The sequence below is a fragment of the Myotis daubentonii genome, chromosome 9 (genome assembly GCF_963259705.1).
Source record: "Myotis daubentonii chromosome 9, mMyoDau2.1, whole genome shotgun sequence".
Taxonomy (NCBI): domain Eukaryota; kingdom Metazoa; phylum Chordata; class Mammalia; order Chiroptera; family Vespertilionidae; genus Myotis; species Myotis daubentonii.
The window spans coordinates 45429173-45451001 of record NC_081848.1 but is presented as its reverse complement, the minus strand read 5'-3'; the positions used below and the strand labels follow the sequence as shown (position 1 = coordinate 45451001).

General features: G+C 42.8%; 2 protein-coding genes across 16 annotated transcripts in view; both read right to left on the bottom strand.

The window, feature by feature from the left end:
• Positions 1 to 21829, bottom strand: part of LOC132240892 (tripartite motif-containing protein 5-like) — a 138969-nt gene that overhangs the window by 35868 nt on the left and 81272 nt on the right. The window contains exons 1-4 of one of the 15 annotated variants that reach the window (XM_059708704.1): positions 11332 to 11550; positions 3638 to 4123; positions 2979 to 3074; positions 2167 to 2397 (exon numbers count right to left, since the gene is read on the bottom strand). The exons of 11 other annotated variants lie outside the window; for them this stretch is intronic. In XM_059708704.1, coding sequence (XP_059564687.1) covers positions 2167 to 2397; positions 2979 to 3074; positions 3638 to 4123; positions 11332 to 11403 — 885 coding nt within the window. In that variant the 5' untranslated portion in view covers positions 11404 to 11550. Of the gene's footprint in view, positions 1 to 2166; positions 2398 to 2978; positions 3075 to 3637; positions 4124 to 11260; positions 11551 to 21829 lie in introns of those variants that run through there. 3 more of the 15 variants (XM_059708718.1, XM_059708705.1, XM_059708708.1) reach the window with 3 other exon arrangements.
• The window catches only part of LOC132240895 (tripartite motif-containing protein 5-like), a 138174-nt gene that overhangs the window by 36670 nt on the left and 79675 nt on the right, over positions 1 to 21829 (bottom strand).

Genomic DNA, 21829 nt, shown 5'->3' with positions numbered 1-21829 from the left:
AGGAGCAATTCCACTCACCAATGTGCAACAGCAATCAAGACTCAACTACAATAAGAGAGCACACACAACCCAATAGCACCTTTTTTCAGATGAATATGGAAACTGTACCACGGTTCCCAAGGGACACCAACCATATAAGGCCATTCTGCCAAGGCTGCAAGATGTAGCAGATATACCAAATACATAGGAATAAACATGGAAAGGCAGCAAAAACAATGAGACAAAGAAACATGTCCCAAATGAAATATCAGGACAAAATTTCTGAAAAACAACTAAACAAAATGGAGGTAACCAATCTATCCAATGCAGAATTCTAAACTAAATGCAGGTTATAAGGATGCTCAATGAACTTAAGAAAAGAATAGATTATTTCACTGAGGACTTCAACAAAGAGTCAGGAAACTTGAAAAAGAAGACAGACAGCATAAAAAGACCCAGTGAGAAATGAATAGAGAGATAATCTTAAAAGCAGAAATATTTCTAGTATAAGGGGGCTCCTGTAAGACTATCAGCTGATTTCTCAACCAATCAGCTGATAGACTTATGCAGGCCAGAATGGGGTGACATGAAATATTCAAAGTGATGAAAAGCAATGACCTACAACCTATATTACTCTACCCAGCAAGGCTATCATTTAGAATTTAAGGAACCATAACGAGCTTTTCAGATAAGAAAAAGCTGAAGTTCAACAACAACAAACCAGTATTACAAGAAATGTTAGAGGCTCAAGAAAAGGAAAAATATATAAATAAGAAAATATTCACAATGTAGAAGACATGACCAACATTATCAACAAGCTCGATTTAACTCTAACTGGCATCTATAGACCCTTTCACCAAATCAATACACAATTTTTTTCAAATTCATATAAAAATTTGGACATACAATATTTTACTATCAATATATTTAAAAGACATAATAGTAAAATATATGCTTTCTGATTAGAAAGAAATTAATTTTAAAATACACAACAGAAGAAAAAGTAAAAATCACCAAGTGTTTGTAAATTAAACAACACAGTTTCAAATATTTCAAGGGTTAAGATGAAAATAACAAATAAAATTTGAAAATACATTGAGTTGAATCTAAATAACAATAAATAATCCAAAAGTGTGGAATGTAGCTAAAACTATACATTTATATAATTAAAAAATAAAAGAAAAGGTTGTTGAATCAGTGGTCAAACTTCCCATTTTAGGAAGCTAGAAAAAGAACAATAAATTAAACCAATACACACATGCACACAAACACATACACACACTCATGTATGAATATACATTTACATATACATACACAAAGTAAACTACATAAGTAAAAACATAAATCTATGATATTGAAAGGTTAAAAGTCAATAAATCAATTAAGTTTATTTTTTAAAAACATCAATAAAATTAAACAAATATAACTAAACTGACAAAAAAAATATCACTGAAATGAGGAATAAAAGATGGGCCAATACTGTAATACCATAGAAATGAAAGAGATTCTAAGAAATTATAATGACTAAATTCATGTTTGTAAATCTGACAACTTAGAATGGACAAATTTCTACAAAGATGTATATTATCAAAAAATGATGTATATCACACACACACACACACACACACACACACACACACACACACAAATACCCAAGAAAATCTAGCACAAGTAAAAAATATTTATATTTTAAACCTTTCCCCCAAAAAGGCCCAGAGTGAGATGGTTTCACTGGTGCATTTATTGAATAATGAAAGAATAAATAGTACCAATCCTTCTCAATTGCTTATCCAGAAAACAATTGTTTATTCAGAAAAAGGAGAAGAATCTCAACGCATTCTATGAAGGAAAAACAACTCTTGGATAATAAAGAGGTATCAGAAAAAAAGTTCTAGGCTAGGTCACAAATATAGTGCCCGGCAGAAAATAATTGGAGACAATAGATATTTTCTCCACAGTCACTTTTGCACTGTAATTAGTACATTATAAAAGTAAAAAATGAGATTTTTCCCTTGTTATTCATCATTTGATGATTTCCGTAACCTGTGAAATAGATGCAACTAAGGTTTACTACAAGACCAAAGGAACCTCAGCATCACCACAACAAACAGCACAGCCACACATCAGAGGAAACTTAGTCTTTATTTTCCTCAAATTCAGATGCTGATGATTCATTCCGAGTTTTACCTGCAGTATCTCTGCTGTTGACCCCTGCAAACGACGCTGCAGATCACAGGTGAGATCTCTCAACAACTGGCTCTGCTGGATGAGCTCACTGCCACCCTGAGCCAGGTAACTGAGAATATATCTCTTCTCCTTCTCCAGCTTTTGCATCTCCTTCTGTTCCTCATGGTCCAGGATACCTCTCAGTTCTTTAAAATAATCCTGGATACTTTGGCTTTCATTCTCTATTAGATCCTTCAGGAATGAAAAAGAAAGAGAGGGACTCCGGCTATCAAGAAGAGACTGGAAGCCAGAAAAGTATTTGGTTTGGAAGTTCTCAGAGGGAAGGGAGATGGAAACACAGGAACAATTCTTGGAGAGGTTGATATCTCCTATTATTTCTTCTCATCACATCCCAAAATAATGACCTCAAATCTGCACTATTGACACAAAATGGGACACCAAGGTATGGCTCAGCTCTCACAGAGCAGCCCAAGGCAGTCATGCCTTCCATCATTACCCTTGACCCCCACCCCAACCTCTACCTATGTTGAACATCAGGGCAGGAGCCATTGGCAACCATTCATGGCTCAAAATAATCAGCGACATGAACACAGAATTCACTATGAGAATAACTAACCTACAAATATCTGTGTTAGTTTGTAACAGGTTCATTTTCTGCCTGAGCCCTACCAAGGAAAGAATGACAAATGGCTAATCAATAAATCTGGACATATCAATGGCCAGGGAACAAGAAGATAGGGAGCTCCTTCTGACTACACCCAAGGTCCTACCCAGAATCTTGTCTAGCTACCTCAGGAAGAGTTTCCTCCTACCTTCCAGGAAGTTGTTTCCTTTTCAAGATCAACTCCCAATTTTTCAGCTTCCTGCTGCTTTGCACTCAGACTATCCAGAGCTTTCTGGAGCTTCTCCTGTGAGAGAGGAATCACATCAGGGTCAAGCTTTGGGCTTTCTTATCATCAGAAGAGAGGACAAACGGGGAAGAAATCAGGTTGATCTCTAAAGAGACTTGAGTTTATAGAAACTGCAAAATGACAATTTGAATCTGTGATTTGAAGGAAATCTGATGTGTTTATGTGTTCTTTAAGACTCAGATGATAGAAGTCACCATTACTATGTCAAGAGAAGACTGGCTTTCTTTGCCCTAGAAGAAAAAACTTGATCCTGTGTAAGGAAAGAATTTAGGTCTTGATTCACTCTCCTGTCCAAAGGGACAATGACAGCTTTGCTTGTGCACCAAGCCTCCACCTATTAGCACAAGGTTTAAAAATGTCTACTTCTGATTGAAAGTCTGCTCATCATTTGTGTGGAATGCACAGAAATGTCTTTCAGGTCTTAGAAGGTGAACATAGGAAGAAAAGTGAACACAGGTCTCAGGGTTATGGTGGCAATATAATTACAGTCAAATGCAAAGTTAAGATTTCCCATCAAGTGCTATTTTCTGCCCTGTCTTTCCTCCATCCCAGTCTATTACCTTGTACTCCTGGGCAATCTCCTCAATGAGGAAGGTGTGGTGACCACGGTGCTCTTGGGACCGCTCGCAAAGCCAGCAGATGATCTTCCCATGCTCCTTGCAGAAGAGCAGGAGTTTCTCTCCATGGCGCACACAGAGGTCTCTCTTTTGCTCCTCCTCTGGGCTCAGCTTGACCTCCCTGAGCACCTCCACTATGTTAGCCAAATGCAGACTGGGACGCAGGTTCTCAGGCTGGTAACTGATCCTGCACACGGGGCAGCTGCTCTCTCCTTGGCCGTTCACGGACTCCTTGTTGTTTGCAGTGATGCAGGCTTGGCAGAAGCTGTGCCCACACTCCAGGCTCATGGGTTCTGTTAGGATCTCCAGGCAGATGGGGCAGGTCATCACCTCCTTTATGTTCACCAGGATTCCTGAAGCCATCGTAGCTGGTCCCTGTTCCTTCCTGCCTGTTCTGAACTGAGGCTCCTCTTGTTCACTGATCTCTGCCTGATTGGAAAGGTTAAAGGGGGCAGAGTCAGAACAGTGGGAATAAATATTGTTAATTGTATAGAAATCAAAGACAGGGAAAGAACAGATATAGGGACATAAAAGAAGAGGTAGAGAGACAAAGAAAGGATCACAGTGACCTGGCAATTTTAAATACTTTAGTTAATTTAACATGACACATTTCATTTCTTTCTGTGCAATGGTTGTTATTGATCTTTACTTTTACCGAACAAAAGAATTGTCTGAGGTCCTTTATACAAAGAAAAGATGTTTGCGTGACCCAACATCTCTCCTTCTTCTTTCCTTTGCCAAACACATCCTCAATAATAAACGCACCAAACCACTTTTGGGTCTGGGCTTTTACACCCACTCTTCTCTCAGTAGGCAATGCTGCCCCTGATATCAGTAGGATTCCTTCTCATACTTCAGTCAACAATCTCCTTCCATGTTCCTTTATCAGAAAGACCTGCTCTGACTTGCTTATTTACAGTGTAATGATTGCCATCATTTTCTGTGTGTTTAAAAATATTTCTCTTATTATTTTGACATGATATGTGACACTGTGTGTACCTGGCAAGAGCAAACCCTTTATCAGATCTGTACATAGAGATAGTAAGTGACTTACAAGGATCTTATCTTCAATACACAGAGTTGCAATGAACCTACTATGTTCAAGGTCCCTATCAGGGGTCTGTTCCTACATTATTGAGTTAATCAAAGGTGAAACAAATAACTTAGGAATTCTGAGAATTCTTGTGTTGATAAATGGTAACATTTCACATTTTCCTGGAAATTTGCCAATGACATTGATAGGAGCCTCATGGTGTGTATGTATGTTGATGGTAAAGGGAGATAGGAGAAATATACGTTAGAATTATGCGAGTAACATATCTGAAAAATTAGAAATTCAGATGAAATAGATATAAGTCTTTGGAAAGAAATCTCAAAATATTAGGCAAGGTCATTTAACTAATTTTTCTTTTTTTAATATATGTTTTTATTGATTTCAGAGAGGAAGGAAGAGGGAGAGAGAGACAGAAACATCAATGATAAGAGAGAATTATTGATAGGCTTCCTCCAGCAAGTCCCACACTGGGGATCGAACCTGCAATCTGGGCATGTGTCCTGACAGGGAATCGAACCATGACCTCCTGGTTCATAGATCAATACTCAACTACTGAGCAACACTGGCTGGGCTCAACTAATTTTTCATCACTACAAATTACATGCTAATACTAATACCCATAAACACAAAAAATGAGTCTGAACAGAGTTCAAACCACTATGACCCTGACATTCACATGCAAAGTACAGCAAATTATATGCAAGCTGATATGACAAACAATACTAGAGAAATGTGTGTGTTAGGAAATCAAATAATGGGGACAGGTAAAGAGCTATCCAGAAATTCTAACTTGAAAACATAAAGGCTAAACTGAAAGCTGAATATTATGGAAATATGGCATATGGGAGAGAAAAAAAAAGTATTAGGTAAAGGAAATGACCTGTTCATTGAAGACACACCACCTTGTCTGATTTTGAAAATGCCAATGTCGCTGGTGTGAGAAAACTGCTAGGCTTTTGGTATCACATGAGCCTGTAGTGATAATGACATATGGCCCTTAGACAATTCACCAATTTTCTAACATTTCAGACACTTTTCCAAGAGTAAAAGGAATGATCAGTGTTGGGCTATGAAATATTAGATAGATTCAGTAGAATTGAGAAGATGAGTAGGATATAAGCACAACTTCCAAGGAGACATGATGATAGCTTTCAGGACAAGGAGGTGATGGAATGAGGAGCAGGGGGTAAGAGTGAAACATAGGAATAGGTAAGAAAAAAGGACTGGCAGTTCTATTATATACTTTGTAACAAAAGGGCAACATCAAGCCTGGGCTCTTTCTTCCCATAGAGGTAATATTGGCTAATTCTTCTAATAAGTTGGCTTTTTGTTTTTGTTTCTGGAGAACTCATGAGGCTACAATAAGGTGGAGGGTCAGCTGCCTTCAAGACCACATTGTTGATAGAAGAATTAGACTGATGTGGAAAGTGCATTGGACTAGGAGGATTTCCTATGGACCTCAAGTGCCAGATAACAATCTTAGACTTCATTTTCCATAAGGGGATTGTGACATTTTAGTCACCTGTGTCTCTTTCAGGCCCTTGGACATTGTGCTTACTGGCTTTCACAACATAATTTGCCCTCTAGCTCTAGGCTTACATACATTTGTTGGTTTCTCACACATCCACTAAGTCTGCTTCTCAAAAGGCTGAGATATAACAGGGATGAAGTACTTTCTATAGCATTGAGAAGATCATCACTAATAGCTCAGCTAAGGTAGCCAATGTCAGCATGCCCAGTCTCCTGTCCTGTATCTTCAGCTCAGCTAAGTGACCCTGGCAGGCAACTATCAGGTCACATAGATGGTCATGACCATTTAAATTAGAGAGGATGCTGGTGGTCTGTTAGGGAAAGTATTATAGAGTGGTGACACAGTGTTGCTCATTCTCCCACCTGGACTCAATATGGCCCTGTGGCTACAGTTTAGGCTCAGGATTCTCTAAGGAACGCCAAGTAAATAGGACTATGAAGCAATAAACAAAGAAAGAAAAGATCTCAGTAGATATCCATGTCTTGATGGTTGCCAAAGTTTGAAGGTTAAAGAAAGATCTGCAATGAGATAATTTTTTCCTTTGCTCTGTGCTCAGAGGGAAAAGTTATAAAGGCTGCATGGAGATGAATTTAGACCCGCTAACACTGTCTACTAATGCCATGTTCATCATACATGAAGGGAACCTGATAAGGAATGAGGCTGAAGAAGAACAGAAGTGTATTCCAGCTAGTGGGCTAGATACTGAAAACAGCCCAGAGGCCATATGCAGTTAGCCCCTGGCTGCAGAGACGGTGGTACAGATCATTTTATGGCTCCAACATAATCCAAACAAGGTGTAAGAGCCTCCAAATATTTCTCATCCTATCCAAGATCCAACAAATCCTGAGACCCACCAAGAGCCTGTAGAGGGGAGAGGAAAAGCATGCATTCTGCCTTGGGGCTCCAGAATTTATTTTTATGGTGGGGTTACAACAAGCTAAGGTCAGAGCACCTGCTGCCACAGGACACAGAAGACGAAAGTGAAGAAGAACTTGAGTCCTCACACAAGGAGTTTGACGCCACCACTACCTAAGCAGTGACTCTGTGGCTCCACAGCAGCAGGCAGATAGATATGGGAACATGAGTGGTATCTATGCTGGAGGGATATAACAAATGCCCAAGTCCATCCTCAGGACCGAGGGGTTTGTGGCCCACATCAGGCTCCCTAACTCAGTGATGGTGATCCTTTTGAGCTTGGCGTGTCAGCATTTTGAAAAACCCTAACTTAACTCTGGTGCCGTGTCACATATAGAAATTTTTTTATATTTGCAACCATAGTAAAACAAAGACTTATATTTTTTATATTTATTTTATATATTTAAATGCCATTTAGCAAAGAAAAATCAACCAAAAAAATGAGTTCGCATTTCACCTCTCATACGCGTGTCATAGGTTCGCCATCACTGCCTTAACTCTTGCCAGAGACCGGAGCTCAAAAAATGTCTGTCTTCAAAAACCAACAAGGCTTATGCCCAGGAGCACCATAGAAGTATAGGGAACAGGAGATTACCCTCTTAAAGGGTTCCTAAACAGGACTTGAAGGACTGATAGTATTTGCACAAGGACCCACTCAAAAGCTGAGGTTTGAGAATTGCCTAGACCACTGGTCGGCAAACTCATTAGTCAACAGAGCCAAATATCAACAGTACAACGATTGAAATTTCTTTTGAGAGCAAAATTTTTTAAACTGAAACTATATAGGTAGGTACATTGTTATTAACTTAATTAGGGTACTCCTAAGGCTTAGGAAGAGCCACACTCAAGGGGCCAAAGAACCGCACGTGGCTTGCGAGCCGCTGTTTGCCGACCAGGGGTAGACCATGTGTGAAGGAGATCTCTTTCCTGCTGGAGGAGTGGAAGCCTGTTGAACTCGCCTGAGGCAGAGATGTGGGGGTGGGGGTGGCATTAGAGCTCCATCCTCTATCTTGCCATTGCAGGGCTCCATTTCCCTCTAACCTGTCAGTGCTCCTGAGTGTACATGCCGCATCCCCCTGCTGCTGCTGCGCTGCCAGAGCTGACAGGAGAGGGCCCATGCCTCATTCCCATCCAGGGCCACCACCCCTGAGTGCTAGAACTCTTGGGGGAGTTCATTAATGTGGTGCAGATTAAAACCTTGATGGAAGGAGGTGGGATAGAGGACAGAAATCTGAATATAGAGGAATAGGAAGAATTGCAATTTTCTGAGGTTCCCAAGTATAAGGATGCCAAGAATAAGTTCATCTTTTTAATGATGGTTATTGACCAGGAGAGGTTTCAAGGATGTTGGCTAAACCTTTTATAGGACTTTCGCAATTTATGGAGACACTAGCTGCAAGGTCAATTTGTTTCAAAGAAGTCACTTGGGTGCATTCTATAGAAATTAAGAGTTTTATACCACAGGTGAATTCATTTGTTATTGCGATCTTAATAAAAAATTTACATTCTTCTGTTTTGAGGGACCTGGAATAGCCCCTGAGCATTCAGTTAGTATACATCAGACATGGATCTTGTCTCCAGTATAAAAAACAGATATATCATCTCTGAGATGAGGGAGGAAAAGAAAGTACACATCAAAATCTAAGTAACACAGAGATCAAGGTACAAATTGCTCAAAGGTGAGATAAAGGTGGACTTCCTTTTGAAAAATTACTAACTCCTTTTCCTAGCTGCATGCAAAGGGAAAAGTGAGTAAAGAGTCAGTATAGTAAGAGAGGAAGGGAATGTGTAAGATGATTCAGAACTGGTTCCAAAGCAACAGAGGACACCAGAATCATAGGGTGCATTGAGGTAACTGAGCCATGGCCCTCAGGAGAGAATAAATTCCCTCTTCTTGGACCTCTAAGGGGCAAGTGTCCACATGGGGACTGTTAGGTCAAAGGGAAGCCCAGGAGCGGATGCATGCCACTGCAAGGCAGATGGTGACGGAGATAATGGACCCTCCCTGATTTCCTAGCAGGTCAGAGTGCCAGACAGATGGCCACACAGATACTGGCTCCTTCCTGGAATCTGTGACAAAACCCGTGGCGGGAACTTCCTCAGCTCATTTCCCTCCTCCCCCCCACCCCCTGCCCCTCACTAAACAGCTGTATAAAAGAAAGTGCCTCCCTCCCTCCCTCCCTGTTGGCACGAATTCACTGGCCCTGCCTTTGGGGCTCCTGGGGCTCACCCGGGAACGCAGACTAAGCCTTCTCTTTTCCTCATTTCTGATTGACTCGACTCTCTTTGTTTTCCTGTGTCACGAACCTTACAGGGACTACAGAGATGGGCAGCAATCTGGTCATCCAGCCTCTCTCATCAGGCTGGCCAAAGGCTGGTCACTTATCAGGAAGGTTGGGAAAGTGAGGAGGAAACTGGTCTTGCAAGGTGTGTCTGGCCATAGAAACTGTGAGCAATGCACTGCCCTGAGGGGGGGAGGTTTGTTATGCTGGAGGGACCATAGGATGTGGCCTGACTCCTGGGGGCCTTCCTGCAGGGCCATGAAGGGGGCAGGGGGCATATCTACAAGACAAAGACCCCAGCAGGATATATATAGACGGGCTCTCTGCATGTTTCTTCACTCTGATTTGGAAATTATTCCCTGAGACCACTAGTGAAAGGGGTCCCTCCCTTTCTCTAGGAAGCCTGCTTGGTATTTCTTTGCTCTTCTGTAACAGAAGCTTCCCAGAAGTTACCAAGACAAGAGTAAAGGATCAGCATTCAAGGAAGGGGCGTCCGTCAGTTGTCATGTCCTGTATCAAAGGTAGCAAGAAAGCGCCCCTGAAGCAGCCTAAGAAACCAGCCAAGGAGATGAGTGAGGAAGATAAGCCTTTACAACAGCAAAAGAGGAGCAGAGACAGCAAAGGCCAAGGGGAAATCCACTCTCCTCCCTCCCCCTTTCCCCCTCCCCCACCAAAAATAAACACACACTTATGAAATGAAGGAATCTGGCCAGAAATGAGCTGTTCCGTGTGCCTGGGGCAATGGTAATCCTAAATTCCATTCCTGTTTTAACATCCGGATTCCTTATGATAACATCTGTTACCACATACAGCTGGAATGAAGAAGTGTTGTCTGTGAGCTTATTGTACATTTAAGAATAAAGGTTTGTAAAAATAAATAAATAAATAATGCTAATTTCACAAAAGAGTAAGAAGACCAGCTTCAAGAAGTTCTGATCCCTGGCAGAGCCCCTAAGAGCCCACGCCTCCCACAGGCCTCCTGATAAGGGCTCTCACTCCTGCTGGCCTCACCAGGAGCTTGGGCTTTATGAAGAGGGAGAACAGGGCTCATCTCACAGGCTTCCTGGAGAACAGGAGGGAGGGATTTGCTGTCTGGGAAAGGAGTATTCTGGCTCACCTTGGAAAGGTAGGAAGTCAAGACTACAGAATAGGGACATGTTAGGTCGGAGAGAGAGCCCAGGATCAGATACATGCAGACCTGTGATGAGATAATCGACTCCCCCTGGCATTTCTAACAGATCAGCATGCCAGACACAGATACTGGCTTCTCCACGACCCCCACACAGATACTGAATACCTTGCTGACCCCCTGCAGCAGAAACTTCCTCAGCTGAATACCTCAGCTCATGTCCCCGCCCTTCACCCAACGGCAGTATAAAAAAAGCACCCCCCCACCCCTGTTGGCATGAATCACGTGCCCTGTCCTTGGGGGTACTTGGGTCTCCCGGGGATGCAGAATAAACTTTCCTTCCTTCCTTTCTTTTCTGATTCACTGGAATCTCTATTTCTTATGCCGCCTCCTGAGCCACCTAACCTAACAGGAGGAAATCAGGTAACTCAGCCTGGAGAAATAATGGCCCCTCCAAGAAATAAGTAAGACTGCTCTTTTAAACAGCCCTTCTCTAAAAATCACTCTTCCCCCAGACACAGTATTCTGCTTTTCTGCCACCTCAGCAGAGACAGTCAGCAGAGCAGCTTCAGAATCACAACTTAAGACACCAAACACAGTCAGTCTGCTCCCCCAAAGCCTCCTGTCCTTTGTCCCCAGAAACTGCCCCACTTACTTTCAGGAAATATGCTGGAGTTTTAATTCTATGGAGGAGATCTGCTGTAAGTCTGGTCAGTATTCACTCACCAAGCCAACGACCAGCTCTCCACAGAGGAGTTCCCCCACAGAAGTGGAGTGAGAAATGAAAGTTAAGTTCATAGGAGTAGAAATGAAACAAAGGAAGCAAAACAGAAACTTAAGAACAATAACAATGGGAGGTCACAACATAGGACACTTAGGGAAGTCAATGCTTCAGTATGTTCTTATGTTTTCATCCATTTTGCAGATTATTCTAGCAAGAATGTTCAAATAAGAAGAATGTAAAATCTAATGATACACTTCACAGCCTTCCTAAATACTTAGTAATTTCAATTTAATTCTATAACTGAAAGGGCAAGGACTACGCCCTCCACCTTGCCCCAGGGTAAGGGCTATGCCCTCCATCTTACCTTGGCCATGTGCTCAGCAAGCTTCTTCCTGGAAGATAGTCAAGGGAAGTGCACGCCATCACTATGACCACATCCTATGTAATGAGACACCGACTCGTGCCTGGCCAATCGGCAGGGCCCACAGTCCTTTCTCCTCCCCTTACCCCAACCCCCTATAAAACCTCTCTCCACACAGAGTTCTCTCTCTCTCGGCCACTGGAGCTTACCGTTGCATCGGTGAGTGTGGCAGGGGAGCCAAACCCGGGTTTGAAATGAATGACTCTTTGCTTTTGCATCGGACTCGCTGGCTCCCTGTGGGTTCTTGGGAATCATGAAATCTGGGCACAACATAACTACTAGTTAAGCTTATCCTATTTTCATGTCCTGAACTACTTACTAAGGATAAAATCTGTTAGGTCGGAGAGAGCCCAGGATCGGATACATGCAGACATGTGATGAGACAATGGACTTCCCCTGGAATTTCTCACAGATCAGCATGCCAGACACAGATACAGGCTTCTTCTCCCTGAATCCACAATGACACCCACACAGATACTGACTCATTCCTGAATACCTGGCTGACCCCTGCAGCTGAAACTTCCTCAACTGAATACCTCAGCTCATGTCCCCGCCCCTCACCCAACTGCAGTATAAAAAAAGCGCCCCCTCCCTGTTGCTGTGAATCCACGTGCCCTGTCCTTGGGGTACGTGGGTCTCCCGGGGACGCAGAAATAAACCTTTTCCTTTCCTTTCTTTTCTGATTCACTGGAATCTCTATTTCTTGCGCCGCCTCCTGAGCCACCTAACCTAACAAAATCATGATCCATGATTTAGTCTGGGTACCTGCCCTTCATAATGCAGAGTATTATGGGAAGATAACCAGTGATAGAACTCCGATATTTGAGCTGAATGGTAGTATTTGTCCTTAGAATTTTAGGAAAAAATGTTCTTTTTAAATAGCAGCTACTAAGAAGTTGTATTTAGAAATTTTTTTAACCAACTGAGAAATTTTTTCTACAACACCATTAAATCTGATCTAGCCCTTCAGTTAACCACCAGTTTTTGTTTCTGACCTAGAAACAAAAGCCTTCCAGACATAATGTGGTACATTTGTGGCAGTGACATGTTACCAGCAACTGGGAGGTGGGAAAAGGATGGAGATTTAGACATGGTGCTCTTCAAGGGGAACCTTTCTCCGGAAAACACTCACACCTCCATAAGTGTTCACTTTCACCACTTCTTTGGGAAACACTTGGACCTTTTGCACCATCAATCAAAGCAGAACTGAAAATATATCCAAATAAATTTTAAGTACAATGTATGCATTGCAAAGTATATAAGAAAAATAAAATGGCAATAAAATAAAAATAAGTGTAATTTTTTAAAAGCAGAACTGAAACATTTCTATTTCCTCTACATATTTTTGTACCCTATTATCAACCTTCTGAAAACATGTTTCAGATGCTGTAGCTATAAGTTGGTGGAAGCTCCAGACAAGGGTTCCTGACTAACAAGACTGCAGAGCTGGGCAATCTCCACACATTAATTCACAGGAGACATGGGGGACATCTGAAATGTTCATGTCTTTTTAAGGAAAGCACAGGCATTTTAGTATTGTTTGTAACTATAGTTGAGTAAGGTAACCTTGCCTAAAAACTCTTCTTGATTCAAATATGTCTGTGAGGCAGGAACTGCAATTTATATAGATGCATTTGGTAAGCCATATTGACAGTTTCCATTTCATGGGTATGAATGAATTCATTTCTAACAACACATAAACTCATGATGGTTTGCAAGTGCAATGATAAGTGTATAAATTTTGCACAAAGTGCATTTTGAGACCTTGAATTTTTTTTTCTTTATCATTGTTGCAGATAAGCTGCCAGGCAGCACCAGAGAATTAATCAGCTGGGCTCTCAGAGGATATTCAGAAAAGTAACCTTTAATTGCAGATGCATTAGTGCCGTGACTCATGGGAGGCAGTCTCCAAATTCTAAGTGATGAATATGGATAAAGCTTTCCCTTCATACCCCTTACTTTCTTTGTCCCCCAAATATGAATCAGGCTTCCAGACTTTTCTTGGGCTTTGTAACCCCCTGTGAGTTGGGATGGGGGAAGTGAGATTATACTCAGATGCCTGTCTGCATCAGTGCTGCCAATCCCCTAAGGGGGTTGTATATGGTTCATGGTTTATGGCCTCTGTAAAATGGGACTATTTCGGGAAACAGGTTCTCCAATGCAGGACAGGCATTACAGATAAGAATGAGGTTTATCAGCAAGCAAGAGTGTGCATCAGAATGCAGGTTACTGGCACAGATTTAGGTAGCTCACCCTGCCCCCCACCAAAGTCTTATTTTCCCCTTCATCATCACATCCTACCTAATAAAAGAGTAATATGCAAATTGACTATCACTCCAGCACACAAGATAGCTGCCCCCATGTGGTCAAAGATGGCCCCCACAAGATGGCTGGAAAGGGAGGGCAGTTGTGGGCAATCAGGCCAGCAGGGGAGGGCAGTTGGGAGGGACCAAGACTGAAAAGAAGGGAAGTTAGGGGTGATAAGGCCTGCAGGGGAGGGCAGTTAGTGGTGACCAGGCCTGCAGGGGAGGGCAATTAGGGGCAATTTGGCTGGCAGGGGAGCAGTTAGGCATCAATCAGGCTGACAAGGGAGTGGTTAGGGGGTGATCAGGCTGGCAGGCAGAAACAGTTAGGGGCAATCAGGCAGGCAGGCAGGTAAGCAGTTGGGAGCCAGTAGTCCTGGATTGTGAGAGGGCAGTCAGACATCCCTCAAGGGGTCTCAGATTGGAGAGGGTGCAGGCTGGGCTGACGGATACACACACACAGACACAAACACCCCCACACATACACACACCCATGCACGAATTTCGTGCACTGGGCCTCTAGTCTATATATATATGACCCTAATATGCAAATAGACCAAACGTCAGGACAGCCGAACAACTGAACAACCAGTTGCTATGACATGCGCTGACTGTCAGGGAGCACACACAGAACATGGTGGGTGTCAGCCGCAGCAGGATGGTGGAGCAGGTGAGTGGGGGGCGCCAGACCAAGGCACACAAATATCAAATGAAATTATTTTTGATATTTGCAATTCCATTGCTTCACTGTCATTGGGGTGAACCTCTGGTGGTTACTGAAAATTCTCTGCTCCTGCGCGCCATGGTCCTGCCCGGCGCTCACACCTGCTGCTGGCGAGGGCCCCCCTCACACCCACTGCTGGCACCAGCCCTGCTTGCACCTGCAGCCGGCACTGGAGCTGCTGCTCGCATCCACTACCAGCGCCCAGCACCGGTCCTGATCACTCAGCGCCATCAGCGGGTGCGAGTGGCAACTTCTGGCCCCTATCACTCCTGTGGGCTTCTCCACCTCCCTGCTCCTGAGGGACAATTGGGGCAGTAGCAGCCGCTCACACCTGCTGCTGGCACCAGCCCCAATTGCTCTGCACTGTTGTGGGTGCGAGCAGGGCTGGCACCATCAGCACGTGGGAGCGGTGGTGGTGGGAGCAGGGCTGCCGGCAGACAGGGGACTGGAGCCATGGCAGAAGGGGCTAGGCAGGGGCACAGAGGATGGGCCGAGTCCCGCTCCTGTTCCCACTGCAGCCTCGAGGCTCACAGTTCCATTCAAGGTGCATGAATTCATGCACTGGGCCCCTAGTAATAGTATAATTGAGTATTCCTTTCATCCAGCCTTACATCCCAAAACAATTAGATTAATGAAGGCAGGAAGGGACCTTCTTTATGTTATTTCTTATTGTGTCAGATTTGTTACAAAATATTGTTATATAGGGAATGATATTTAAATAGAAAGACATACAGTTATATTGCTATGGATATAATTTTAATTACATTGAACATGCTGATGACAATCATGTTTCTGTTCTATTGTTGGGGTTGCTGTCAACATAACTGCTGTGTTCATAAATCAAGCACAGCTGGTGTTGCTCAGTGGTTGAGCATCGACCCAGGAACCAGGTCACCAATTTGATTCCAGGTAAGGATCATTGCCTGGGTTGTGGGCTTAATTCCCAGTATGGGGTGAGCAGAATGCAGTGGATCATTGATGTTTCTCTCTCCTTGATGCTTCTATCTCTCTATCCCTCTTCTTTCCTTTTTCTCTAAAAATTATTAAAAACATATTTAAAAATCAATAAATCAAAAGGATATTGTTAGCATTTATGTAAACTCTTTTGACAAATTTTAACCAACAATTCTCACATTCTGTTTTGTTCCTAAGATGTATTCAGATACCTACCTCAATGTCTGTTTTTTATCTACACCACCACACTCTAACCACATTACTTCCTGTGCCCTGTGCTATTTTCAGTCCAGAAACAGTTAAAAATCATAGATCTGAAGTCAGAGAATTTCTCCAACAGGAGATGTGGGGACTAAAGGGAACACAGAGCTGTGAGTAGAATGTATTATTCCCTGGGCCTCAGAACATAATATGCTGGGATGTGGACCACAGCACCGTGCTTAGCTCTGAAGATGGAGTTTAAGTGATGGGAGAAGGAGCATGGGTCATTCTGGTTTCCTATTGGCCTGGCAAGTTCTGTTTTCCTCACTGGTGTCTCGCCACATTAAATTTAATGTCTCAGAGGAAGTTCCCAGGAGACCAGCGCCACTCCCCCAGCTCTCCCAGCCCCTCTTGGGCTTCTGACTTCCGCAAACATTTTCTTGATTAATATTTTTATAATCTTTTTTTTTATTGCTTAACGTATTACAAAGGGTATTACATATGTGTCCATTCCCCCCCCCCCCGCCCTAGACAGTCCCCTAGCCTCGCCTATCCCCCAGTGTCTTATGTCCATTGGTTATGCTTATAATGCATGCATACAAGTCCTTTGGTTGATCTCTTATCCCCCTACCTCCTGCCCCCCAACCCTCCCCGGCCTTCCCACTGCAGTTTGACAATCTGTTTGAGGCAGCTCTGCCTCTGTATCTATTATTGTTCAAAAGTTTATAATGGTCTCTATTATCCATGAATGAGTGAGATCATGTGGTATTTTTCCTTCATTGACTGGCTTATTTCACTTAGCATAATGCTCTCCAGTTCCATCCATGACGTTGCAAATGGTAAGAGTTCCTTCCTTTTTAGAGCAGCATAGTATTCCATCGTGTAGATGTACCAAAGTTTTCTAATCCATTCATCTACTGATGGGCACTTAGGCTGTTTCCAGATCTTAGCAATGGTGAATTGTGCTGCTATGAACATAGGGGTGCATATATCTTTTCTGACTGGTGTTTCTGGTTTCTTGGGATATATTCCTAGAAGTGGGATCACAGGGTCAAATGGGAGTTCCATTTTCAGTTTTTTAAGGAAACTCCATACTGTCTTCCATAGTGGCTGTATATTTTTATAATCTTTTCACAGACAAGCTCAAAGACATTAGGCCCTACTTGTAGCTGTTATCTTCAAATTGTAGATTGGTCCCAGGCTTTACAGCTCTAAGCAGCCCTCCCTCAACCTATTCAAAAAATGTATACTGTATGTTGTGGTTTGAGCTTTGGAAGAAAGGGATTTCTTGGGAGTTAAAAGGTGAAATCTGATAAAGAGCCAGCTTCAACAATCTTTCTTAACAAAAGGATGTTGTTCTTCTCATTCCAAGCTCTCCACCTCATAAAACACCTCACACAGGGTCTGGAAGGAACACATTAGTTCTCTGGGGCTTAGGATGTGGTCTCAGATCAGAGATTCAAAGGGAGGCAAGAGTAATATGATGGATATGGGATTGTGGGAGGCATACATCCTATCCTGTCCATGTGCACTCCACATAAAAACATTCCATGTGTGGAGTCCTCCACTCCCCTTCAACTGTCACCAAGTTTTGTAGATCAAATGTAGACCTCACCAAAAATTACTCTACTGTATATCTCTGCATGTACCACCAGACCCCAAATCATCCTGTTCTCTTTTATCCACTGTGAGAATGGAAAGTGGGACAAACACTTGGAAAAAAATATCTGGCTGTTTGTTATGGCATAAGATACATTGAACCTAAAAACCATTAAATCTACATATACTACTTAATCATGAGCAAGAAATTGTCTGTATTAAAAAAAAAGAAAAAAGAAATTGTCTGTATTGCAGAAGACTGGACTGGGATCCCACCAAGGCCTGCATGAACATTCACTGAAGATTCAACTCCCCGCCCTTTGACTATGGGGAGGGGAGGAAGAACAGGCTTATCTTCAGTCCTGGGGACTGCCCTAGTCTGTCAGCCCACTGGAGAGTGAGGCCAATAAGGAGAAAACAATTAAAAAAAAAAGTGTGCCTGGTCTCTCTCTCTCTCTCTCTCTCTCTGTTAAGCAGAGGCAGATCTTAAGCAGTCTTGACAGTCATGTCAAAGACCTGAAAAATGTGGTATCTAAGCATCGGGTCTTTTTTTTTCTTGTAACTAAGGACTTCATTCTGAATTGGAGGACCAGAATTCCAATAACTGAAAATTCCCAGAGTTGATTTGTCAATAATTGAGAAGTATTGCTAGTAAGGCATAGCCCCAGGCATCACAGCAACGGAGAGTAAGGAAGGTAGAGGTCAAAGGGAAAATTTAGATCAATTTCAGACATGCGTGCCACACACACACACACACACACACACACACACACACACACACACTGTAATATCCACCTTGCAATCAATGATAATCCAGGGTGAGGAATTTAGATATTCCTGTGGCCATGCAGAGATGAGAGAAGATAATAATTGACAAGAGAGCACTTTTAATAGATTAGTTAATTCATTAATGTATTTATTTTAACTTTGACTTCTTTGAGATTTGGGAATAAAAATTCCAAAAGACAAGGGGATAGTGTGAATATTCATTGCTGAAATCATGCACTTGCTATCTCTTTGGAGAACTGGCTTTTCTCTTGTTCCTAAAAATTTGAACCTCACTGCAAAAGTAAGGCTGAACTGGGCAACAAAACACTGTTAAGAGATCCCACAATTGTACTTAAATCATTTCTGTGAATAATAACTTTTTTTATTAAAAATTTTAATGTTGACATTGTTGCAGATAGACATCCCCCTGTAACCTCCTTTTTCCCACATTAACCTTCTCCCCAACCCCCCTCCCTTGGTCTTCACAAGTCTATTTCCATGTCCATGGGGTATGCATATATGTTCTTTAGCTAACACCCTTCCCTTCTTTATCCAGTCACCCCTCACCCACCTCCCCTCAGATACTGCGCAGTCTGTTCCTTGTTTCTGGTTCCATTTTGTTCATCGATTATCTTTTTCATTAGATTTCACAATTCTTTCCTCAAGTTATTTTTATTTCTTAAATCAAAGCAAGAATGAGGAAGAGGTTAAAACAGTGGGTGCTGCCGGCAGACCTGCCTGCGAAGGTGGGACAGCCCCGGGTCCCTGCTCTCTGCACGGGAGCCACTGGCCACCTGTGACCATTGGAATTTATTATGTAAAGAAAACGTAGGAGAAAGAAGATGGCGGCGATATAGGCAGACGCGTCCCAGGTTGTGTCCCGGAGCAAATGGAGTGAGCAGCTGAAACTAGTAACACCCACCACGAATTGGCGAAATTGCTCAGCTGGTGAGACAGTTTGCAGCCGGGAAGGGCAGAACTCCCCTGGAAAGGTTAAAAAAAAAACACAGGGATTTGGGCAGGAAAGTTTGCCAGACCTCTGAGCCCAGAGGGTTGGAGGGAGACCGCATGGCAGACAGCCGCGTCCCCTGGGACAGGCACAGCCCCTGATGGGGGAAAGGAGATCTGCGGGATTCCTGGCGCTGCCAGGGGATTTGAGAACTGGGTTCTGTGACCACGGAGGACTGAGCCTAAAGGGGGCAGCCTGAAGAGCTGACCTGACCATGCAGTGCCAGTAAGAGAGGAGCTTACAGAACCTAAGCCTTCCCCGTTTCTGTGGCCGGCGTTTGTTTGTTTGTTCTCACCGAATCCTGTTCATGGGACATTTTGGATACAGACACTCACCTGTGCTGAAGAGAGAGAGAGGGTGCGGAGGAGTGGAATCTGGGGAGAGACTGAGGAGAGAAGGGGGGCCAGGAGAGGTGGCAGCGAATTGAGTGTTGAGTGCTGAGACACCCCTTAGCCCAGGACAGGGGCAGCCATTCTCTCCGGAGAGTGAGACTCCTCCCCCCAGCCCCCCAGGCAAGGAGCACAGCCACACCCAGATTCCACCCTGAACAAGATCAAGGATTAAAATAATCTGATCAGTCCCTGGGAGTTAACAGGGTCTGGCCTATAGAAGGATTTTCAATGCCATATAGCCTCAGAGGCCAACCCCAGAACACTGCCACCCAGAGGCTGAGCCACAAACTGACTCTTTGCTAAACACAAAATAAGGCAGTCTGAGAAACAAATAAGGCCTGCTTTGAAATAAGGACTGTGGTTTACAACACAGAGGAACAGTGTATCACAGGGAAACTCAACACTCTCCTGAATACCTGGCAGGACTAAAGGCTAGCCAGACTGAAGAATAGAAGAACCGAAGGACCTTCACTACTGCAATTTTTTTTTTCTTTTTTCACCTTTTAACTAAGAAACCAATTTTTTTTCTTTTTTTTTTCTCCTTTTTTTTCTTCTTCTTTTTTTTCTTCTTTTTCCTGATTTTACCCTTTTAATTACTACTTTCTTATTTTTAACCAGCATTATTACTGCTACCATTTTACCATCTTTTAAAGTGCCATTTTATTTTCTCATTATTTTATTTTGCGATTAGTGTTCTCCATTCTATTTTCATCGTTATATTATTGGTTGTTTCTAGTTTGCATCCATCTACAGGGAGCTGTTGCTGGAATTTGCTGGGATTAGTGGCGGTTCTATATGAGTATTCTCCTCATATAAAAAGTCTCTTTCCCTCTTCCACTTCATTCTCTCTTTTCGCTCTTTTTTTTCCTTTTCTTTTCTCACTTTTATTTTCCCTCTTCTTTTTCCCAATTTCATTTTTGCACTCCCTTTTTTGATCCCTACTTTTCTTTTCTTTTTTCTCTTTTATCTTTATCTCTTCCTTCTTCCTTATACCCTAATTCTCTTTATTCGGGTGGTCACCTTTATTTGGGGTTATTAATATTGTGAATATATTTGTGTTTAGTGCCTGGTACGTGGTGCCTTGTTGTGTTGTATTTTGTGCCCTTAAGTCAATGCAGCAGATCCGAGCAATAGCAGCCTACTGAGCACCACACCCTCTGCTAAGGAACAGCAGCTGTACGTGAAACCACCCCCCACCAGCCAGAAGAGCCACCACAGCTGTGAACAGCACCCACCAGAGGAGCTGCTGACAACTGAAGAGCAGCTGCTACCGCAACCGCCCGAAGAGCAACCACAGACCAAGGAGTCACTGCCACCCAGGGAGCAGCCACTGAATGACTCAACGTCTAGATATGTCAGTGAGATCAAACATGGGTAGACAAAGAAACCCCCAAAGGAAAGAGAAGGAGGACTCTCCAGAAAAGCAGCTAAGTAATACAGAGGCATGCAACATGACAGAAAAAGAATTCAGAATAAGGGTCCTAGAGTGCATAAACCAGATGGAGGGAAAAATTGACAACCTCTGCAAGAAGCAAGAAGAAACAGATGAAAAAATCAACAACTTAAGTAAGACCCAAGAAGAAATGAAGAGTGATATAGCTGCAATAAAAAAACACCATTGAAAGTATCAACAGTAGGCTAGGAGAAGCGGAGGACCGAATTAGTGAATTAGAAGACAAGGAAGCAAAACACACCCAAAATGTACAGCAATTGGAGAAAAAAATTAAAAGACAGGGGAGAGCCTAAGGGAGCTTTGGGACAACATGAAATGAAACAACATACGAATAATAGGGGTACCAGAACAACAGAAAGATGAACAAGGATTAGAAAACCTATTCGAAGAAATAATATCAGAAAACTTCCCTGAGGTGGGGAAGAAAAAAGTCACACAAGCCCAGAGAGTCCCATACAAGGTGAACCCAAAAAGACCCACTCCAAGACACATCATAATTACCATGGCAAATGTTCAGGACAAAGAGAAAATCTTACAGGCCACAAGAGAGAGACGGAAAGTCACATACAAGGGATCTCCCATTAGATTATCAAATGATTTCTCAAAAGAAACACATCAGGCCAGAAAAGAATGGACAGAAATTTACAAAGTGATGCAAAGCAAAGGACTGAATCCA